Source organism: Gobius niger, assembly GCF_951799975.1.
Source record: "Gobius niger genome assembly, chromosome: 4".
Taxonomy (NCBI): Eukaryota; Metazoa; Chordata; class Actinopteri; order Gobiiformes; family Gobiidae; genus Gobius; species Gobius niger.
The window spans coordinates 37,521,269-37,542,599 of record NC_136855.1 but is presented as its reverse complement, the minus strand read 5'-3'; the positions used below and the strand labels follow the sequence as shown (position 1 = coordinate 37,542,599).

General features: G+C 41.2%; 1 protein-coding gene across 1 annotated transcript in view; it reads left to right on the top strand.

The window, feature by feature from the left end:
- The first annotated feature begins 4,145 nt into the window (after nucleotides 1–4,145).
- Nucleotides 4,146–21,331, top strand: part of madd (MAP-kinase activating death domain) — a 107,617-nt gene continuing 90,431 nt past the window's right edge. The window contains exons 1-3 of the mRNA XM_079554793.1: nucleotides 4,146–4,486; nucleotides 12,953–13,120; nucleotides 13,832–14,449. Of these exons, the coding sequence (XP_079410919.1) occupies nucleotides 13,062–13,120; nucleotides 13,832–14,449 (677 nt within the window). The 5' untranslated portion in view covers nucleotides 4,146–4,486; nucleotides 12,953–13,061. The remainder of the gene's footprint in view (nucleotides 4,487–12,952; nucleotides 13,121–13,831; nucleotides 14,450–21,331) is intronic.

Here is a 21,331-nt window from a genome sequence, read left to right as displayed (position 1 = left end):
GTTTGCTAGAAGTGCGGCGTTAATTGTGGGTGAAAAGAGAAATGTAGGTAGAGGTTTAGCAGAAACACAATAGTCTTAACACCGGCAGGTCTGGTATTTAGTTATCGATATTCTAACTTGGGCTATTATAAACGCTAATTCTTCCCCTCTCCTAACGATGCTTATTAATTGGGCCCGAGTGGCCTGTCCGGTGCAAGGGCCTATTGTAATCGCAGCCCAGCGCACCATTGAAACGTGAACTTACCGCCTCAAACAGTGACCTCTGGGCCCTATATACGTATTATTGCAGGAAAATGATTAGGGGTCTATGGCCAACTGACTGTTTAAAGGGATATTTCAGGATTTTTGACACAGGGCCTCATTTCCTAGTTTTCCAGAGTGTTGCTGATTTCTGGCAATGTTTTTTTTTTTTGTAATTCATGCAGTTCTTATGTTTGAAGAGTTTCGTGGCGCTAGGCTGGTGCAAGGCTAGCGCATTTCTATGGTATCAGCTAGCCTACGTTAAAAACAGTGTGACCCGCTCCACAGAGCACCTGAGGGAAATCACTTATAACACCAGACTAACCATGTAAATGTCTGTGTCCAAAGAATAATTGTAACCATTTTGCATTTAAAATAACTTGCATTTGAGCAGGATCAGCTTTGTGGTTGTATAAGCCAGTGTTTTTCAACCTTTGTTGAGCCAAGGCATATTTTTTTCATTGAAATACTCACGAGGCACACCACCAGCAGAAAATGTTCTCATCAAAGTGTCTTGGTTAGGAACACGGTATAGTCTCACTAGCCACAATGCCTCAATACATCACTAATTCTCTTGTCTCGAAGAAATTAACTACCTGATATGGAAGAGTATAATATGGTTACTCTGCCGAACACTAGACGGCATAGACACTTGAAACCGGTACATTATTTGTGGATAATAATGCATTTGTAAAAAAAAAAGACAACTAGGTGAGATTGGATTATTTCCCAAGGCACACCAGACAATATCTCACGGCACACTAGTGTGCCACGGCACAGTGGTTGAAAAACACTGGTATAAGCTATGCAGCGGCGGAGTGATCTGCTAGAAAATAGTCCCTCAAAATGTGATCATTCATGTGACGCAAGATCAGTTATATTCCAAAAAAAATTCTATCCACACAGACATTTATATGGTTAGTCTGGTGTTGTAAGTGATTTGCCTCAGGTGCTCTGTGGAGCGGGTCACACTGTTTTTAATGCAGGCTAGCTGATACCATAGACATGCACTAGCCTTACAATAGTCTAGCGCCACAAAACTCTTCAAACATAAGAACTGCATGAATTATAAAAAAAAAAATCTCCAGAAATCAGCAACTCTCTGGATAACGAGGAAATGAGGCCCTATGTCAAAAATCCTGTAATATCCCTTTAACTTTGCAAAATCCACATTCTGTTGATATTTGATGACAAAATATTGATCGAACTGGCCTGTCATTTACAAGTGAGTTTCAGAATCTAAATTAGTTGGTTATTGTGGAATTTGCATTTCTGAATTGTCGGTATTGTTTCTCATTTTACGGTCACTAACCATAAATAGCTTAATCTATTCCTTAGACACGCTTACGTTTTACCGTTGAACTAATAAAAAATGTGTAATTATTGTTTCAACTTGAGAACAAATCGATGACCTAAACCTTTTTTCTCACGTTATCACTAGGAGTGTGTGAACTGTACATAAGATCATTTGTTTCAATGTAAAGATAGAAATGCAAACTTATTTTAATACTTCAACCTCCTGTCGGTTTTATATGTACAGAATGAATAAAAGGTATTCTCGAAGTGGCCTACGTATGTGTCACCGGTTTGTTGATTTGGAAAAGTGTTCTATGTTTGAAGCGTCAATCAATCATCAAAGCTAAAGTAGTACTAGTAGAAAGGAAAGAATTACAGAAATTTAAAGGGGGGTATTATGCAAAATTGACTTTTTCAAGCTCTACATCATGTTATTATGTCATTCCCTCATTAAAAACCTGCCTGAAGTGTTGCCTTGGCACATTCACGTATTTTTGAGTAATCTGTAAAAACTCTGATGGCGGCCATTTTAGGGATAGGTTTGCCTGAGTCCTCCTAGGAACGCCCCCACCTCCTGGAGACGCCTCCGAGCTTTCGTCACCAGCCGAGTAACCAACCACTGCTCCTCAGCAGAACCCCCTCCCCACTGATGCCACAGACAGCGTGTGGAGGGGGCGTGTCTAAAGGCTCAGAGGTTCTTAAAGAGACAGAGGCCTATTTCAATACATTCACTACAGCCATTTTGAGAGACATTTTATACAAGGCAGTTATTCTCATTTACTGCATTTACAGACCAGCAGAAGGTTTGGTCATCATTGTGGTGTGATATAGACTGGTGCTATGTGACTGAAATAAGCATAATACCCCCTCTTTAAACCATAAAAGGGGCAAACAAGGAGGTATCCGGGCAAGACTCGCAGCTAAGCCCCACTAGCTTTATGTCCCTTCTATTGTTCTGGCTAATGTACGTTCACTGGAGAATAAATTCTGTCAGCCGGCTACGCTCCCAAAAGATGGTGAAAGATGTGTCTTGGCTCCAGTGGCGTAGCAAGGGTACCGGGGCCCCAAGTAGGAATGTCAGTAGGGGGCCCTCTGGTGGCCGTTTTGTGCCATAATCATCAAAATTATCATAATTTTGATTATGGCTTTGGGATTATGGATTATGGGTTTTTACAGGCTGTGAGCCATAATAATCAAAATGGTAACAAATAAGGGCAACATACCAGGGGCGGACTGGGACTGAAAAACAGTCTAGCCTGGCCCAAATTAGCGTAATTGTGCACTTCCACAAATACATATTTTAACCTCTTACCACCCGTCTTAACATTAACGAGTGCATTTTCCCCAGTTCAGCTTTTTATTATTATTTTTTTTATTGGTGTCATCAGCAAAAAGAACGGGAAAGGTGGTCGTAGAAACAGAAGCAAAATCATTCATATAAATAATAAATATTAATGGTCCCAAAATTGAACCTTGTGGTACACCATACTCCACGGAATTCCTTTTAGATTCCTGCCGCCCTATTTTAGATAGGGCTGCATGGTAGCGCAGTGGTTAGCGCCTCCACTTCACAGCTAGAAGGTCCCGGGTTCAATTCCCACCAGGACGAGGCCGTTCTGTGTGGAGATTGCATGTTTTCCCCGTGTCTGTGTAGGTTTCCTCCGGGTACTCCGGTTTCCCCTACCACTAAAAACATGTACAATAGGTGAATCCTCCAGTCAGGTGATTCTGACCATCAGCCTGGCTCCACATCATGGAGACGGGTCCCCGGGCGCAGCACTGCCGTCGACCACGGCTCCTTACAGGCTGCCCCAGCGGCATCGAAGGATGGGTTAAATGCAGAGGACAAATTTCCCTACGGGGACAATAAAGTAAACAAACAAACAAATTCATGTTTTTTACACTGGGCTTTACCCATATCTAAAAGCTTCTTAACTGGAGATCAGCAATCTAACGCCTCATTTGAAAGCTAAGACCTACAAAAGTGATGGAAACTTTTCGTCACGTCGCCACATTTTTGTAATTTTTTTGTTGTTTTTCTCACGTTTTTTTTTTTGTCCGTGTTTTTCTCATGTTTTTTGTTGACTTTTCATCCTCTTTTTCTCGCTATTTTGATGCTTTTCTTTTTAGCTTTTAGATTTGGGTAAAGCTCGGTTGAGGCGGGACCGGTGGCCCTAGAGCCGGTGGCCCTTCTGTGCTCTTCCAGAATGGACATATGGCCAGTCCGCCCCTGTTACATATCTCACTTTGTATGTAATGAGTCTATTATAGTTTCACAGTTTAAGTTGAATAACAGAAGTACATTTTTCATGATATTCTAATTATATGACGAGCACCTGTGAGTATATATATATTTTAATTGAAAGATAACATTCAGTAGGCTATACTTATATGTACATGGCTCGAAATGAAAATAAAAATAGTGAAATACAAATACTATCATGGATCATTTTCTTAATGATTGGCCACAAACTCGAGCCAATTAGGAATTACAATAGCAACGAAAGACTCAAAAAGGTTGTAAACCACTGGTATAGTTTACTCACATCATTAAAAAAAAACAAAAGAGCATCGTGTTTGCCATCAGCTGGTCGCTTCCGCTCTTGGACCGCCCTCCCTCCCTCGCTGCTGATGGAGGATGTAGAGCAGGCACGGGCAGGTTGCACAGAAGGACACAGCCAATCGCCCACCGAAGACAGGCGAGCCCACAGCAGGCACAGCATCATGCACCCGCTCCTGCCTTTGTAACCGGCTGACCGTCCTTCTCATCGGGTGATCTCCGCATCTTATGCCATTCTGCTGCCGTTCACCACACATCACCACGATCCGCACGTCCGCCCAAGGCTGCTTCACTTACCCGGGAGGAGCACGCACCGCCCAGGCCGCTCTCTCTCGGCAGCAGCTGCTTCCCCAGAGCGAGCGTTAGCAGCTAACCAGCTAATGTCACCAGGTATTTTAAACCTTCTTTTAGCAAAACATATTTCATATCTGCAGTTAGTGTACATGTTTGTAGCCGTGGCGTGTGTTTACCAAGCGTTTTATATTGTGTCACGTCGCGAAAAGAGAGTTTTATTAGCAAGATTGGCTAGCTGTTGTTAGCCACGGGGAAGCTAACTGGCTAATCCATCAGTGACGTAGAAAAGCGCACGGCTAACTGGGGAGCGGAGGTGACAGGAGCATCTTCTCTGCGCTTCGTGTTGGGGATGGAGGACCGTCGCGGCGATGAAATGTGCGTCTGTCTTTGAAAATAATATAACATCTTGGTTTTTCACGATTAATCATGCTAGTAGTAGCGAAACGACCACTGTGTGCCCTTGTTTTTTGACGTCAATTCCCCCACTACGCGCTTACTCCGCATCCATTGACTCACTTCCTAGACGTGAAAAATTCAATTATCTGGTCTGCTAAAATGACAATTAACCTCACCCTCAGCGTGACTCATCAATATCTAATTACGTCTAATTATACGTGCTTTCCAGATGAGGGAAAAGTAACCTTCGCTTTAGGTCGTGATGGTGTAATGAAGGAGTAGCTAGTGCTAAAGGGAAACGGGACGTTAGAGTCAGTGGGTAATAGAAAACGTGCTGCTCGTGACATAAAACATGGTCAAACTGGTCGTAAAGGCAGGGCAGAACGCAAATAACCGGGATGAATGTGGAATATGGTCTGGCAGGATATTGGCTGCTTCTATTGTAATTTATCTCGAGCGCCGGTGTTGACAGTGGGCAAATATCGTTTTGGCGCACAGTTAAGATGATGCACTACCAGCTGAATGAAACCATATAAATCCAGAAGAGGGATGTAACAATATTGCAGTGGATCATGGGATTCTGTGGAGATATTATTTTCCCCTAATGGTAGTATTGCTTTCTACCTTTCCCCCTGTTTTCTTACTCTAGGCTCCCCATTGTATCCGTATGGGCAAGGGAGTGAAGAGCCTGATAGTGTTTGAAGTAAACAAATAAACTATAACAGAGAAGAACATGTATGTAAGAATTGATGAAGACGGCAATCCGGGTCTTTATGACATTGCCCCTTAGCAATTCTTATGGGTGCCTATGCAGCAAACGTGGCAGGTTGCACCAAACCGTGAGCTTTTTCTCCCCATATGGTCTGGAATGGTGAAGCCAGTGCCCACTATGGCAAGGTAAGAATGTCCGCTTCCTGGTGTTAATGTCATTTCTAAAGTTTCCCCATAATAACCAGCTTGTTTGTTGATGCTTAGTGGCCATTAGACGTGTACCCGACCCACAACAAGCAGAATAAACTGGATATGTTTTAACATTTGCATTTATTATTAAGTATTATGTTAAAGCAGTACGATGTAGCTTGTTTACCTTAATAAATCCTTTTTGTAGTCCCTCTGGGGGGTAATGCAAGCCTTAATAGGATGATTCGAGGGTCTTTCATCTCCCCCGGTGTCTCTGGCCAGAAAACCACAATCGTAACTTGACTGCCACCGGACCGGAGCCACCAATACACACTAATAGAATCACGAAGAAGAAGCTAACAGGCTAACGGGCAAAGCTAACTGTGGGCTAGCGCCACTTAAACAGTATTTCCAGCCAAGTCTGAGTGAAAAAAAAATCTCCATTGTGTAATTGGATGTACAATATCCCTCTCTCCCTTTGTCTTTTCTGTCAGCGTAGTATTCACTCTCCAAGACAATTAATAAGTAAAACAAAAAAAACACAACTTGCTACGACACCTGCAGTTGCGCTTATGGCCTCTAGGGGCAAGAGTTACTTTGTACTGCTGTGTAAGTTTAGTACTGCTTCAATAACTTCTAACCAGGCTTTGACATCATCTAAATGAGGTTGATGTGTTGACAGCAGCAGAAAACAACTGGATTGGTTGTAATTTGCAATGTTTGATGACTAGGGTGAGGGTGAGGGTTGCTAATAAATTTACAGAGTAGCTGTCCATTTGGAGACGGCTAATGGTGATATGAATAAATAAACAAAACCAAAATACAGATTTCCCAGAGCAGCCGGCTCGCTAACTGTTTCCAGAGGTAATACGCCATTGGTCCTTTCTACTTTTAATTGTATGAAGCAGGGAGGCAAGTTTGCGTCACACAGGGCCGATATTCATCATTGCCAAAACACCAAGGGCCGAACCTCACCAGTGTCCGGCTCCGAGACGCGTCATTACCTTAATAACAAGCTGCGACCCAAATAAAACTATCATTTGTCATGTGTCTTGTAAAATACTGTATTTACCACATGTTTTTATTGAACAAACTGTAGATTTTCTTCTAAGACTGAAATCAAAACAACCTAATAATATTAATTTTAACAGACTCCAGTGTGTTTCCGTGTTGTTTCAGATGGAAAATATATAGGCTCACGACCCACTTTTGAGTCCCGACCCACCAGTTGAAAATCACTGTTTAACATAATATATGACCGAGTGGGATGTTCTGCAAAGACATTTAAAACATACACTATAAAAATACACAATTTCTCGCATTTTTAGAGTGAATCGTGAATCGAATCAGGCCCTTGTGAAGTGAATGGAATCGATTTGGGAAATCACTTCAGTCCTGGTGTGTTTGCATCTGTGCTCCAGCCGTTAAAATATTACAATTGTGAAAAAATATGAGACGCACAAACTGTAGAAAAATCTCGACCAAATTCTTAAACGAAAGTTAATTTTGAGAACGTGAATAAAATCTTTTTATTATTATTTTTTGTTATACAAACGAACACTGTAATCTAAAATAAAGATTATTTTTCACAAACTTAAAAGCATCTGGAATTTATATAAATTGAGTTATTAATAAATAAGACACAATTAAAGCTAACTTAGTGTTGGATTAACATTGAAACTGTAAATGTCACTGACTCCAGGATTCTGTTTGTGATTCATTCATGAAATATACAAATAAATAAATAAATTCAATTATTAATGAAAAAATGAAACATATTATGAAATCATGAAGCTATAGTGGTATTTGATCCCTTGTTTGCATAATGATGTTTGTGCTGATGGGCCAGATTTGGCTCCCGGGCCGGGCGTTGCCTACCCCTGTTGTTATAAAGCGTTAAATATAAAAACTACCAATCCTCACAGTGGAGTCTTTGAGGCTTGGTAGTTTTCATTACCCTTTCGCCGTCTAGTGACGTGTTTGCAATCTGTTAGAAAAGTACAGACAGTCATGAGTCCTTTAAACAACTCGTGTTATTTTTACATTTGCGTTTGGAAAGCTGAAATATAAGCTGTTAATCTAAATACAAATACTGTGGATTTGTCAAAACGCCTGCTTGTTTTAGTCTCCCCAGTGTTTTAGCATTGTCGTTACTTGACTGTGAATTGATAATCTCTCTTACAAAGGTGTTGTGGCACAAGATTGGACCCTATTGTACCTGTTTTTGTGTGTGACAGGCACCATTTTCAGAGAAAGAATAAAGCAATGGCGTGAGGCTTCCTGCAGCATTCATTTTCGACTAACTGCAAGGTGATTTGGATGATGTTTGATATTAGCTGTTACTACTCGTGTTACTACTACCGGTACTTCATAATCAGTGGCGACCAAGAAATGTCTAGTAACGACACCCGGGATTAAAAATGTTCTAATTTTAGACTTTATGCTAATGCTGCGGATGGTGGCAGGCGCTTCACATCACGGCTCGTGAATCACCATCTCTGCCCGGCGCTTATATAATCCAGTTCAGTCGAGCAGAGCTGATGTGGCGCCTCAGCCTGTGGAGATCGTATCTGACTCGGGATAGAAATTGCAAAGTCAAAACAAGCTCAAACAATGCTTTTAATAACAAAAGATCTTATTTACTTTTGGTTCATTGGAAAGAGAGAATTGAAAGCTGCACCTGCAATATGTGTTTAACCTCTTAACTCCCGCCTGAACCGAGAGGATCTTTTTCCTCACGTCATCAGATTTTTTTCCCCTCATTTTATTGTTGGGTTTTCGACTCATTTTTGTAACTTTTTTGTCATTTTTTTGGTCATTTTTTTTCCACATTTTTGTCATTTTTTTGTCAATTTTTTATCAATTTTTTGTCACTTTTTTGTCACTTTTTTCTCGAATTTTTGTAATTTTTTGTCACTTTTTTAATCAATTTTTTTGTCACTTTTTTGTCACTTTTTGATAAATTTTTTGTCACTTTTTTTCTCGATTTTTTGTCAATTTTTTGATCAATTTTGTCACTTTTTTGTATTTTTTTTTGTCAAATTTGTATCAATTTTTTTGTATTTTTTTATGACACATTTTTGTCATTTCTTCGTCAATGTTTTGTCAATTTCTTGTGACATTTTTGCCACTTTTTCATAAATTTTTTGACTGCATCTCCGGAATCGCCCATATATGGTCATTTTTTAAAACAGTTTTGAGAAAAATCTAAACTTTCTCAATTTATTAAAAAACTACTTCAACAAGCCCTAAATTATTAATATACTTTTCTACTAAATAAAGATACAAAGACATGGAGAGGAGCCCATAAATACATAAAAAAAAACAGAGAATGCTACCATGATGCTACATGTTAGCATTCTGTTCATGCTAGCGCTAGCTTGCACTTGCTATGACTGCCGTTTTTTCACTTCTACTGAACAATCTGCTGTGAGAAAATATCCATATAGGCCTGATTTACACTTGACTTTATTTGTATGTGATAAATAAGTTCATATTCCACCAGAAAATGGCTAAAAAGAGTGAAAAATTGTGTTTCCCAAAAGATTCTATTTCCCCCCTCGGCGAGGCCACGCCCCCTTCTATGACGAGATGCCGTCTGTATCTATACAAGGGTTAGACGGGTTATTATATCGTTTGCAAAGGACATTACTCTAACACAACATGTGCAGGCTTTTTAGCAGCATGTCTGCAGTTTTGTTTTTGCATTATTTAATCAAAGCCAGCGTTACGAGCGGAGCGCAGCCTGAGTTCTAACATCGAGGCTGCATTCTGAGCAGGTCGCCGCGCGTCTGTCCTCTCCCTCGTGTAATATCTCTTTTGGCCGAGCACCAGGAGGCTTCAGCGGTGCCAGAGCAGCTCGCCGCCGACTCCGCCGCCGTCTCCGTGCGATTGCAAGATAAAGAGGTTTGTCGACTGCGCGGCTCTGGCTCTGGTGTAATTGGCGCATTGGGGCGAATCGTTAGCTTTTCCCCTAAATGGCTCTTTGTAGCGATGTAGGGTTGTAGTCAGTCAGGTGAAGCGAGCGACAGTGGTATTTAGAGACGTGTGAAGGCACAGTGCAGTGGCTTGTTTGTTTTTAAGGTGGAGCGTCACACAAGCCACTATGCGTGTCCGGTGGCAAGTGTTCATATAATCTTCAATGTCAACTTTTTCAAAACAGAGAAGTGACAAATGAACTTCTTTTCCTTCAAATATTGTGTATGCCAAATATTGTTTACCTTACTAAACTCTATGATTGATATTGTTTTGCAAACCGTTTTCTAAATTGTATTATTTGTAATGATTTATGTAAATGTTTTAACTATTTTATGTCTTAGGGACCAGGTCTGCAAACTAGCAACAACAATGCTTCTTGTTCTGTCCCTAAACATTCAGATTCAGTTGTTCGTGCACATTATGACACAACATTTTATTGAAGAATGAAAGAGTCAAAAGCCTTTAAAGGAACAGGCCACCGTTTTTACATACTGAGATATGTTCTTACCTTAGCTTTGACGAGTTCTTTAAGACCTGTCTGATCTTCACCCGTGCCTTCAGTCACGTAAACACAGCGCAGACGGCGTTAGCATTTAGCCTCTCCCTCTCTCCTCTATAGCTCCAAAACAGGTCAAGATAGAAGCTACCAAGCTCTACGTTTTCCCTATTTAAATATAGTTACGTGAAGTGTTACACTACAAAGTATAATTTCACAAAATTAAACAATATGGATTTTCTAAGCGGATAAAAGGGGGGACTATATTGTAAGGCGTAATAATACCATGAGTAGTTCGAAATCCGCGCAGTAATCTTCACTTTACTGTGCGGATGCCAAACTACTCCTGGTATTATTACGCCTTACAATATAGTCCCTCAGAACCTTCGTATTCTTGAATGTTTACAAATGGTCAAAAAGAAACAAACCGTCGTGTTCATGTTTGTTCAAATCAAATATCCCACATTATTCATGTCCAAGTACTTCATACTTTTTTAACATTGTAGCTTTTATGTGTATTTTAAACTCCAGGAGAGTTTCTGACTTTTTCACTTCTTTCTGGAGTTTATTCCATAAACTGATTCCTGTCACTAGGGATGGGCACCATTAAACGGTTCCTACTTGGAACCGACCGAAAAGCTTCGGTCGGGGGCGGTATCGAAAAATTTAAATTCTTTCGGTGCCAACTTCCGGTTCTTTTTCTCTCCAAACGTCAATATATGACCCTCAGCGAGTCTTAAAAAAAGCAACATGAACGTGTGCAGGTGCTGAGCGGCTTCAGCGCAAATGGAGCGAAGCAAAGATATATTTCATAGATGTAGCCTAACTTATAGCGAAGCAAAGCTATAACTTGCTAAACTTGTGTAATAGAGATGGCAGAGCCGCGGTCTGCGTCACGACTGAGACAGGACGTAGACTACACTGGGTAAAACCCAGAGCTAAACAAAATCAGTTATGAACCAGGACTAAACCAGGACTGAATAAGAAACTTGAGCTTTTAGTCAAATTGAAAAGCAAAAAAGAGCAGTGACAACAAGAAAGACGTCTTTACCTTTAGCGACAGACCCGGAGGCGGAGCTTACGTGCTCTTGTTTACAACTTTACAGCAGCTGCAGCGACAGGAATATCAAAGATTGTTTGTTGTTTGTTGAAAGTGAGCGCTCACTCTGTATTAGACATTGTTGGTCCAGTTTTGGTAAATGATTAGTGGCAGAGTGAGCGCTCACACCATATAAGGATCTTTGAGTGTGAAGTTGTTTTCGCTTCGTCGAACAGCGCAGTGTGTTTAGAAAAGTTTAGCTGAAATAAAACCATGTCCTGATGTGGATCTGTCCTGTCTCTGCAGCTTAAGAGGTAATAACGTCCTTTCTTTCTTTTTATCTCTGCTTAAGTGGAAATTGTGCTCAAAACACGAAGTCACAGGCGACGCTGCTGCTCCTGTGTAGCTTCTGCTGTGCCGTTTTAGGATTTTTTCCTGAACTATACTTATAATACACGTTATTTTTATTGAATTAAAATAACATAGGTATCGAAAAAAGTACCGTTAAGGCACCGGAACCGAAAAGCAGGTATCGTTAAAGTACTTGGTATCAAAAAAAAACGAACGGTACCCATCCCTATTCAAATCAAATATCCCACATTATTCATGTTCAAGTACTTCATACTTTTTTAACATTGTAGCTTTTATGTGTATTTTAAACTGCAGGAGAGTTTCTGACTTTTTCACTTCTTTCTGGAGTTTATTCCACAAACTGATTCCTGTCACTGTAACAGTTCGTTCCATTGCTTCAGAATTGAACCTGGGTTTGTTAAAGACGTCTGTTCCTTTCAGATTATACTGACTTTCTCTTTTCTCAAGCATTTCTTGGATGTTCACTGGCAATATTTTTCTATTTGCTTTATACAAAACCTGGAGGATATTATAGTCTACTATATCCTCAAATTTTAGTAACTTACATTTAATAAAGTGTGGATTCCATGGATCTCTATATCTAACATCATGTATTGTTATCAGAGCCCGTTTTTGTTGAATGAACAGCGGCTGTATATACGTTTTACAGGTTGAGCCCCAAATTTTCCTCTTGTGTAGTTTATATGTGACTTCCACTTGAGGTCTTCATTAATGATGACTCCAAAAATTTCGTAAATGCAAAATTTCTAAAATTATGCTACGATTATTGAGATCGACCAAAGCAGAGATTGCTATTTCGATTAATTTCCCAGCCCTTCTTCAATATCTTGGTCACAATGAAGTGTTTTCGAGTGATTCTGGCAGAGGTGGCTGCTTCCCCTCTGAAGTCTTGGTTCGTATCTTGGCTGTGAAGCAGATTGACGACGTATATAAACCAGTCCGTCACGCTGATGTGTCTGATATAGATCAAACTGCACGCGCTGCTACCTGCAGAAGTAAGAGGCCGACGTTATCTCCAGCCTTAATCCAATCATCAGAGGAGGATGACATTTGGCATCCCGGAGGCACAATCAACCATTCCCTTCAGCCACGTGAGGCTCCGACCTCAGCTCACCCTCCTCTGCTCTGCTCGCTAACATTTGTTTATATCTGGGGTCGCTGAAGTCCGCAGTCCAAGCCTTATCCGCAACAAAGGGCAGTGCGGTTCTTAACTGCCCCTGGAGGACCCACTAATTGGCTTAATCGAGTCGTAATGAGAGCTGCTTTTGTCTCCAGAGCCTGTGGTCTCTACAGGATTTACGGTTTTATGGGTGGGGGTTGGTGTAACAGGAGGGGACGTCCACTTTTGAATAACGAGCAGGCCTTTGTTTTGTTTCCCCAGGTGGACGCCAGCACAGACCCCAGCCCGTGTCCATGATGCTGCCCGCTCCGTGCTGGGCCTCCAGGTGTGAGCTGTGACTCGGTGACTTTGCAGCTGCTCTCAGTCCAAGATGGAGAAAAGGAAACAGTGCCCCCGTCTGCTCGACTACCTGGTGGTGGTCGGAGCCAGGTGAGAGCCCGCAAAAACCTCATATACACGCTCTGTCAGAGATACTCACATCCATCAGACTGTTTTGTATGTGGTCTGTGATTTTAAAAGCAAAAAGTAGTACTGTTTATTCTGTTAACTTTCCACTCAAAAACAGAAAATGTTTTCTCTGTCGAATGAACTAATAACCTCTTATTTATTTACTTTTTACTTAATGTTGTTTATTACACAGATACGAGTTATTATATTATTATAGACACAAACTCTCTAATCACCAACAGATGATAAAAAGGAAAAACATTTGTGCATCTTCTGTTCTTTTTAAAACTAACCTCACGCTCTAAAAGCGGTCCATTGGCCCGTCTCCACCTGAGGTTTGGACATCAGCCCGTTAAAGGAGGACCTGGTGTTAGAATAATTGGATCAGCTCTGGTTTTGATGTCCAGTTTCCATGTGCATTATCCTGACCTCACATGTGCTCCTCAGTTTTACATGATCCTAATGAGCTCATTTAAAGTTGTCACTTTTATTCCGTACGAAAGGCCAGACCAACAGCAGGAGGGTTTAAGGGGTGTTTTTTACTCCTTCCATGGAAAAATGATCTGAGCTCTTATTTGGACAAACCTTATCATTATGACAGTAGAAACTGATGTTGCAGTATTTGGCGTCCTGTGTGAAGCGGCGTTCTTTAACTTAACGTGTCCGTGTGTCCGTGTGTCTGTGTGTCTGCAGGCAGCCCAGCAGTGACAGTGTGGCTCAGACGCCTCAGCTGCTGCGGCGTTACCCTCTGGAGGACCACTCCGACTTCCCCCTGCCTCCAGACGTGGTGTTCTTCTGCCAGCCCGAGGGCTGCCTGAGCATCCGGCAGCGCCGGGTCAGCCTGAGAGACGACTCCTCCTTCGTCTTCATGCTCACAGATAAAGACTCAGGCATCACTCGCTACGGCATCTGTGTCAACTTCTATCGCTCCTTCCAGCGCGGCCACCACCGGCCCCGCCCAGACAAGAGCCACACGGACACGGCGGGACAGGGCGCAGAGAGTGAGGGCTCAGACACCAGCGGGACAGGTCCTGCTTCAGCTCCGTCTGCCCCGAACTCTGAGCTCCCCGTCCCAGGGGAGGACGGGGACCAGCCCTCAGACATAAACCGCAGTAAATCCCCACAGCACAAACGCCGCAACGCCAAGATGTCCGCCCGCAACCGCAACAGCACCCTGACGTCCCTGTGCATCCTCAGCCACTACCCCTTCTTCTCCACCTTCAGGGAGTGCCTGTACATCCTCAAGAGGCTGGTGGACTGCTGCAGCCAGAGGCTCACGCAGCGCGCCGGGCTGCCCCGGGCCGCCCAGAGGTGAGAGGCTCCACACACAGCTGCTCACTTCATTGCTTTCACTGTCAGCGCTGTCTGCTGTTTGTTTGGCTCTTGTTGCTTAGACACAGGAAACAAACAAGACATTTCCCTTCAGTGAATTATGTCGTGCATCGAGGAAAACACGATGAAAATACTCGCCAAATCTGCTCCGCTGTCATGTTTGATTAGCAACTCCCACTGAACTACCTCAGGACACTCTCTTTACCCAATTAGAATAAAGTGAATCTATACTCATTACGTCTCATTTCCCGGGCAATGCTTTTAAGTTTACAGCTGTTCGGCTTTATTCACTTACTGAAAAGAACGAACCAAATTGCCGATCCCTTCCTTTCTCCTCAAGTGACTCAATTTATCCCAGGAGAGCGGTTGAGTTTACAATCCCCTTCAGCATTCAGCAGTGAAATGTCAGCGCTCGCAGGTCAACGGGATGAGCGGCCCTCCCACAGGCATGAGCTATATATGGAGCCAGAGCTTTGAGATCACAACAATAGTCACAGAGCGGGAGAGCGCAGCTTATACACTACGAGACACACACAGGTTTGAGTTCATGTTGGCTGTTTCTTCTTCTTTTTTCATGTGATAAAGAGAAAATGATGCGATAAAGAGAAAATGTGGCTGAAGTGAAGCTATAAACTACAAAAACTTGGATGGATTTCATTGACTTGATTTGAGGAAAATATCTTGTTTTGAGCGGTTTTCACTCAATTAGAGTTTATTCTTGGTTCGATCGGGATTTCTTTGCTTGTTAGACATTTCAGATGGTTCTAAGGTAATGTGGGGATATGGGACAGGTGCAAAGTTCTTACCCCATTCACAGATAAAGCAACCTGAAATAAAGACAAAATGTGTTGAGTCAGAAACATCTCAGAACAAGGGAAATAATTGAGATCAAATGCACCACTAAGTCTTAGAAAATAGAAAATCTATTTTGCATAATATTCCCCTTTAGCCTCTTAACTCCCACCTGAACATGTTTTCTCCTGTTCTCCAAATTCTCCAAATCTAAAAGCTTCTTCAAAATAGCGACAAAAAACGAGAAGAAAATGAGGATGTAAATTGACAAAAATGGCAAAAATCCAGGAAAAAAGTGACACAAATTCAGCAAAAAAGTGAAAAAAAAAACAGGAAAAAAGTGACAAAATCCAGGAAAAAAGTGACAAAAATCCAGGAAAAAAGTGAAAAAAATCCAGGAAAAAAGTGACAAAAATCTAGGAAAAAAGTGACAAAAATCTAGGAAAAAAGTGACAAAAATCCAGCAAATAAGTGACAAAAATCCAGCAAAAAATGACAAAAATCTAGGAAAAAAGTGACAAAAATCCAGAAAAAAAGTGACAAAAATCCAGGAAAAAATGACAAAAATCCAGGAAAAAAGTGACAAAAATCCAGCAAAATATGACAAAAATCAAGGAAAATGTGACAAAAATCTAGGAAAAAAGTGACAAAAATCCAGAAAAAAAGTGACAAAAATCCAGGAAAAAAGTGACAAAAATCCAGGAAAATCCAGGAAAAAAAGTGACAAAAATCCAGCAAAAAAATGACAAAAATCCAGCAAAAAATGTCACAAAAATGCATCAAAAAAGTAAAAAAGTGACAAAAACACATAAGGGAAATAAAAAATGACCACCATGGCAAAGAGGAGAGAATGCATTTGGTTTTGGCGGGTGGTAAGAGGTTAAAAGTTAATTCCATTTCTCTCCCCATCTGTTGATTTCATAATGAACTGTTCCTGATTTTATTAGTTATAATTTTTTTCTTGTTGGCTCTTTTCCTGAAAAGGAAGCATGAGCATTTGAGAAACGGTTACCAGCTTTTGCTAATAGTGATCATATAAATAGGATTTTTTTTTATCCCCTCTGCATCTAACATTTACATTTATTTCCCCATCGGTGCAAGAAAACTCCCTGACCTTCCAAGATACAGACATGGGTTTAATGCTTTTTATAAATTGGCCTGATTTAAGTGCTGGTTTGTGTGAGTGGAAGCAGGAAGCGTGATCTGCAGCACATATTGATCGAGCGACACGCGCCGGAACTGTGGCGAAGCTCGCGGTGCTCCTTTTGGTTCGGTCGCGGATGACACCAAGCATTGCTATTTCGGCGCGAGGTGTTAACGAGGCTGTCCGTGTGGGAGGACTGCTCTCGCACAAAGCCCTCGCCCAACGCTGTACACTTTGACCCATAAGAAACATAACGCGCTAGGTCGAGGCTGTGCCACTCTGCTCATCCGAGACCAATATCGTTTTCTTCCAAATTAATTATTCCTTCGCTGACATGAGAGGTGATGCCATGTTCGTGACTGTGCCAGAGCAAAGCGGTCACTCCTGCATTGGAGTATGATGCAAAATCGACTTATTCAAGCTTTACATCATGTTATTATGTCACTCCCTCATTAAAAACATGGCTGAAGTGTTGCCTTGGCACATTCACGTATTTTTGAGTAATCTGTAAAAACTCTGATGGCGGCCATTTTAGGGATAGGTTTGCCTGAGTCCTCCTAGGAACGCCCCCACCTCCTGGAGACGCCTCCGAGCTTTCGTCACCAGCCGAGTAACCAACCACTGCTCCTCAGCAGAACCCCCTCCCCACTGATGCCACAGACAGAGTGTGGAGGGGGCGTGTCTGAAAGGGTCAGAGGTTCTTAAAGAGACAGAGGCCTATTTCAAGACATTCACTACAGCCATTTTGAGAGAGACATTTTATACAAGGCAGTTATTCTAATTTACTGCATTTACAGACCAACAGAAGGTTTGGTCATCATTGTAGTGTGATATAGACTGGTGCTATGTGACTGAAAAAAGCATAATACCCCCTCTTTAACAAAGCAGGGCCTCAATATGCATTCAAAAGAAATGGGAGTTTAAGACGTTTAAAAGGCCAAATCTGTGGAAAAGTCACTTTCTGTCATGATGTCCTGATGGCAAAGGCAAAAAAACGTCCTTGTCTAGACTTTTGGTTGTTGAGCTGCAGAAGTGGAGCCTCACGAAGCCCCTCACTGCTGAGGTGGGACTCAGTAAGACCGCCATTTTGAATTTCTTAAACGATCCTGCTCTATTTCAGTTGGAGCAGGTGCCAATGGGATTGAAATAGCATAAGACCCCCTCTTTAATAAATCTTTTCCGTAGTCTCTCTGGGGGTATTACAAGTGTTAATGGGATGATTGGAGGGTCTTTCATCTCCATCTCTGGCCAGAATACCACAATTGCAACTTCTCACCAATACACACTAATGGAATCACCAAGAAGAAGCTAACAGGCTAACGGGCAAAGCTAACTGCGGGCTAGCGCCACTTAAACAATATTTACAGCCAAGTTTGAGTGAAAAAAGTGTTCTCCATTGTGTAATTGGATGTACAATATCCCTCTCTCCCTTCGCCTTTTTTGTCAGCGTACTATTTACTCTCACGGACAATTAATGAGTAAGAAAACGCAACCTGCTACGACACCTGCAGTGGTGCTTATGGCCTTTAGGGGCAAGAGTTACTCAGTACTGCTTTAATTATCCTGCCGTGTGAACCAGGCTTAAGGCAAGGCAACTTTATTTATACCACGCATTTCGTACTCAAGGCAACTCAATGTGCCTTCGCCAGGCTTAAGTCTGGTAGTTGTGTCGGTGCATATTAAGACCTCCAAGGGCTGGGTGCCGTTAAACTACACCAGTATGTAATCGGAAAAGGTTTAGGTACTGCCATAGGGGCCCATCTCCGTTTTCTGCAAATATACGAGTGCGCCATTTTGCTCCGCTCGTTTAGCTCCATAGGTAGAGCGCCGGGCTCCCAACCACGAGACTGTGAGATCGATCCCAACCCTGACTTTTTCTTTTGTCTTTTATTGGGCTGGGCACTCACTGGAAAGAACATAAGTATTGAAAGTGGATCTTTAGGTCCAAGCTTTGATGCTGTTGGTCCACGGACAGCATTAAGTTTTGTAACCGAATAAACTAGGGCTGAAACGACTAATCAATTAATGGACGACTAATCGATTATTGAAAGAGTCAACAACTGTTTTAGTAATCGATTAATCGTTTTCTGGCTCACACAGACTAAAATGGAGCAAAAATTACCCCAAAAATGTAGTAATTTTGATGAAAACCTACTTTGATTTTATATTTAGGGTCTGTAGTGGTTTGTACAATGTAAATTTCATGAATAGAGCCTTCAAAAAACATTTCCCTTTAGTTTACTCCATCAACACTTCCTTAAACAGCGCGACTTAAGCTACAATGTGATAAAAAAAATTGAAAAAATAAAATTTTACTACACCATTAATCGATTAATCGTAAAAATAATCGATAGATTAATCGATTACAAAATAATCGTTAGTTGCAGCCCTAGAATAAACCTTCATAAAACTTGGTTGATTGAGCTAAAATAAATGACCCCCCCTAATTTTTTTTTCATTTATTCCCCCTATTTATTTTGCTCAATGTTTGCCCCATTTACCTCATTTTCCCCCAATTTATTCCAAATGTTTTCCTATTTTTGCCTCATTTTAATTTTTTATTTTTTATTTTTTATTTTTTTTTTAATTTTTATTATTTATTTATTTTTGTTTTTTATTTCCCCCCCCAATTTTTTTCTAAATTATCCCCCATTTTCTCCCCATTTCCTGACATTGGAGATGAACCCGATATTGTAAATGTGCAGATCTTCCACACATTATTGTTCTGTTTTCTGGTTATAGATGATAAGTATTTTAGGTATCGATAAAAGTATCGTTCAGGTATCGGCATCGAAAACCAAGTATCGTCAAAATACCGGTGTTAAACAAAATTGGACCCAGCCCTACCTCCATCCAACCCAGATTGTGTTTCGACAGATCGTGACTACTGGAGCACATCCAGCAGAGCCTTCACGTATGGACTCCTGTGTGACTCAGAGGTCATGCAGAGGGCGGTGTCGGGGCTGGAGGAGGTGACGTGTGGAGACCGAGTCAGTCTGATCGTTCCTGCTCATGATAATAATAGCCTGCATTCGATAGTTTGACTTCCTCCCATGAGAAATAGACTCTGTAGTCACAAAACAGCTTGTAAAGGTCTGAACTGCTGGGTCTGCAAGTTCAGTTCAGTTTAGTTTGCTTTATCGTCAATTCTACCGCACGTAAAGCACATCCAGAGAATCAAACCTACAGTGTTCTCAAACTCCTGGTAAAATCTGTAGATCTACAAACCTGAATAATGACAGAGAAGTGAGTTGTATACTGGGTTTCCATCGGCCTTAGATATCATTAAAAAGCATTAAATTGCAATAAATCTAGATTTTTTGGAACATATTTTACTCCAAGTTCATCACAAATGCCTAAAATCCTGGTATTAAACATGTTCAGGTGCAGTTTTGGCTAAAATTGACCATCTTTTTGCAAAAACATTTGATGGCGTTTGTGGCATTAAAATATAGAACCTGGCCATTAAAAAGCATCACATTTGCCTTGCCTCAGCCAAGTATAAACCCTGCATATAACTCTTTGATACACTCACGTAGTCTTTAGTAGGGATGGGTACCGACCCCGTATCATAACGGCCCCGGGGTTCACGTGTGCCGGTCCACCCGGACCGATACGCTCCAGCCCTATCGGTCTTCTTAATGGCTCCGCTGCGACGACGGTGTCACGGTGTCGGTCTGTGCCTCCCTCTGCATCCGTGTGCGGCCGCGGCAGGACAGACGCATGTGGGAAAGACACGTGGTGTTGTTAAACATTCAAAACTTGCTTATTGTCTCAGAAACCCCCCGAGCCACTGCCGCTTAACCCGCTGTAAAAAGAGAAACGTTAAGACTTTGTATTGAACAAACAGACAAGCCACGTGCACGTCAGCACGAGTCTGTGTCGACCCACTAGACACAAGCTGAGAGGCACAAAACAGGCTTTGGCTCTAGTTCATTATTATTTTATTAAGTTTTCATTAGTCCCTTTCATTAGTCATTCAGTCCCTGAGCTACTGTCAAATCTAACCAACAGCCTGTGATTAACAAACACTTATGAGACTTAATACTTACTAAATACTAATAATAAAAAAATAATACATTTTGGTCTAGATTTGTATTTTAACTCCCATATACTAAGTGTATGTGCTAATTGAACATAAATTAGGTCCAAATGTAGAGTAAAGGTGTAATAAAAGGTGCTTAAAAATAAAAATAAAAATAACCCTTCTTCCCAGCATTTCTTCATTAAATTGCTACTTCACTGAAATAAAATAATTATTACTTACAACAGATGTTACCCATGTAAATAAGTCAGATTTTCCAAAGTATTGAAACCTGACTTATGCACTTTAAAGGGACTAGATGCAAGTTGGTTATTTTTTACTATCTACTGCCCCTTCAGGTCTTACGTGTAACTGCAGCTTCTATATTAAGCTCGTGCATGACGGCTCAAACACCTTTTTGAGTGACAGTGCAGGGCTTTAGATTCAGCTGTGGTGAACAGGTCTGGGCTCATTCTACACATTAGGACCTTGCTGGAGCATCTAGGGGGACGAAAATAATTAGTTTTAAGAGATAAGATAAGATACGAGATAAGATAATCCTTTATTGATCTCACAATGGAGAAATTCACTTGTTACAGTCGGCGTTCAAGAAGATCACTCAGAGTTGTGCAAAAACAGACAGGAAAATGTGCAACCAGTTAAATAGAATAAACACGACGTATCCCATGTACAACAAGCAGCAGAAATACAACAATAGGTGAACAACAACAATAAAAATAGGATAAAAAAAACATATTTAAACTCTGTATAGTCTCTTTAAGTGTTGAAATATCCCACAATAAACATGAAATATTTTCTTTGGGTAAAAAACTGTGTAAAAACGCAAATAAATGGAGATAAACAGGAGATAAATATTGAGCCCAAAATGCATTGTTTATTC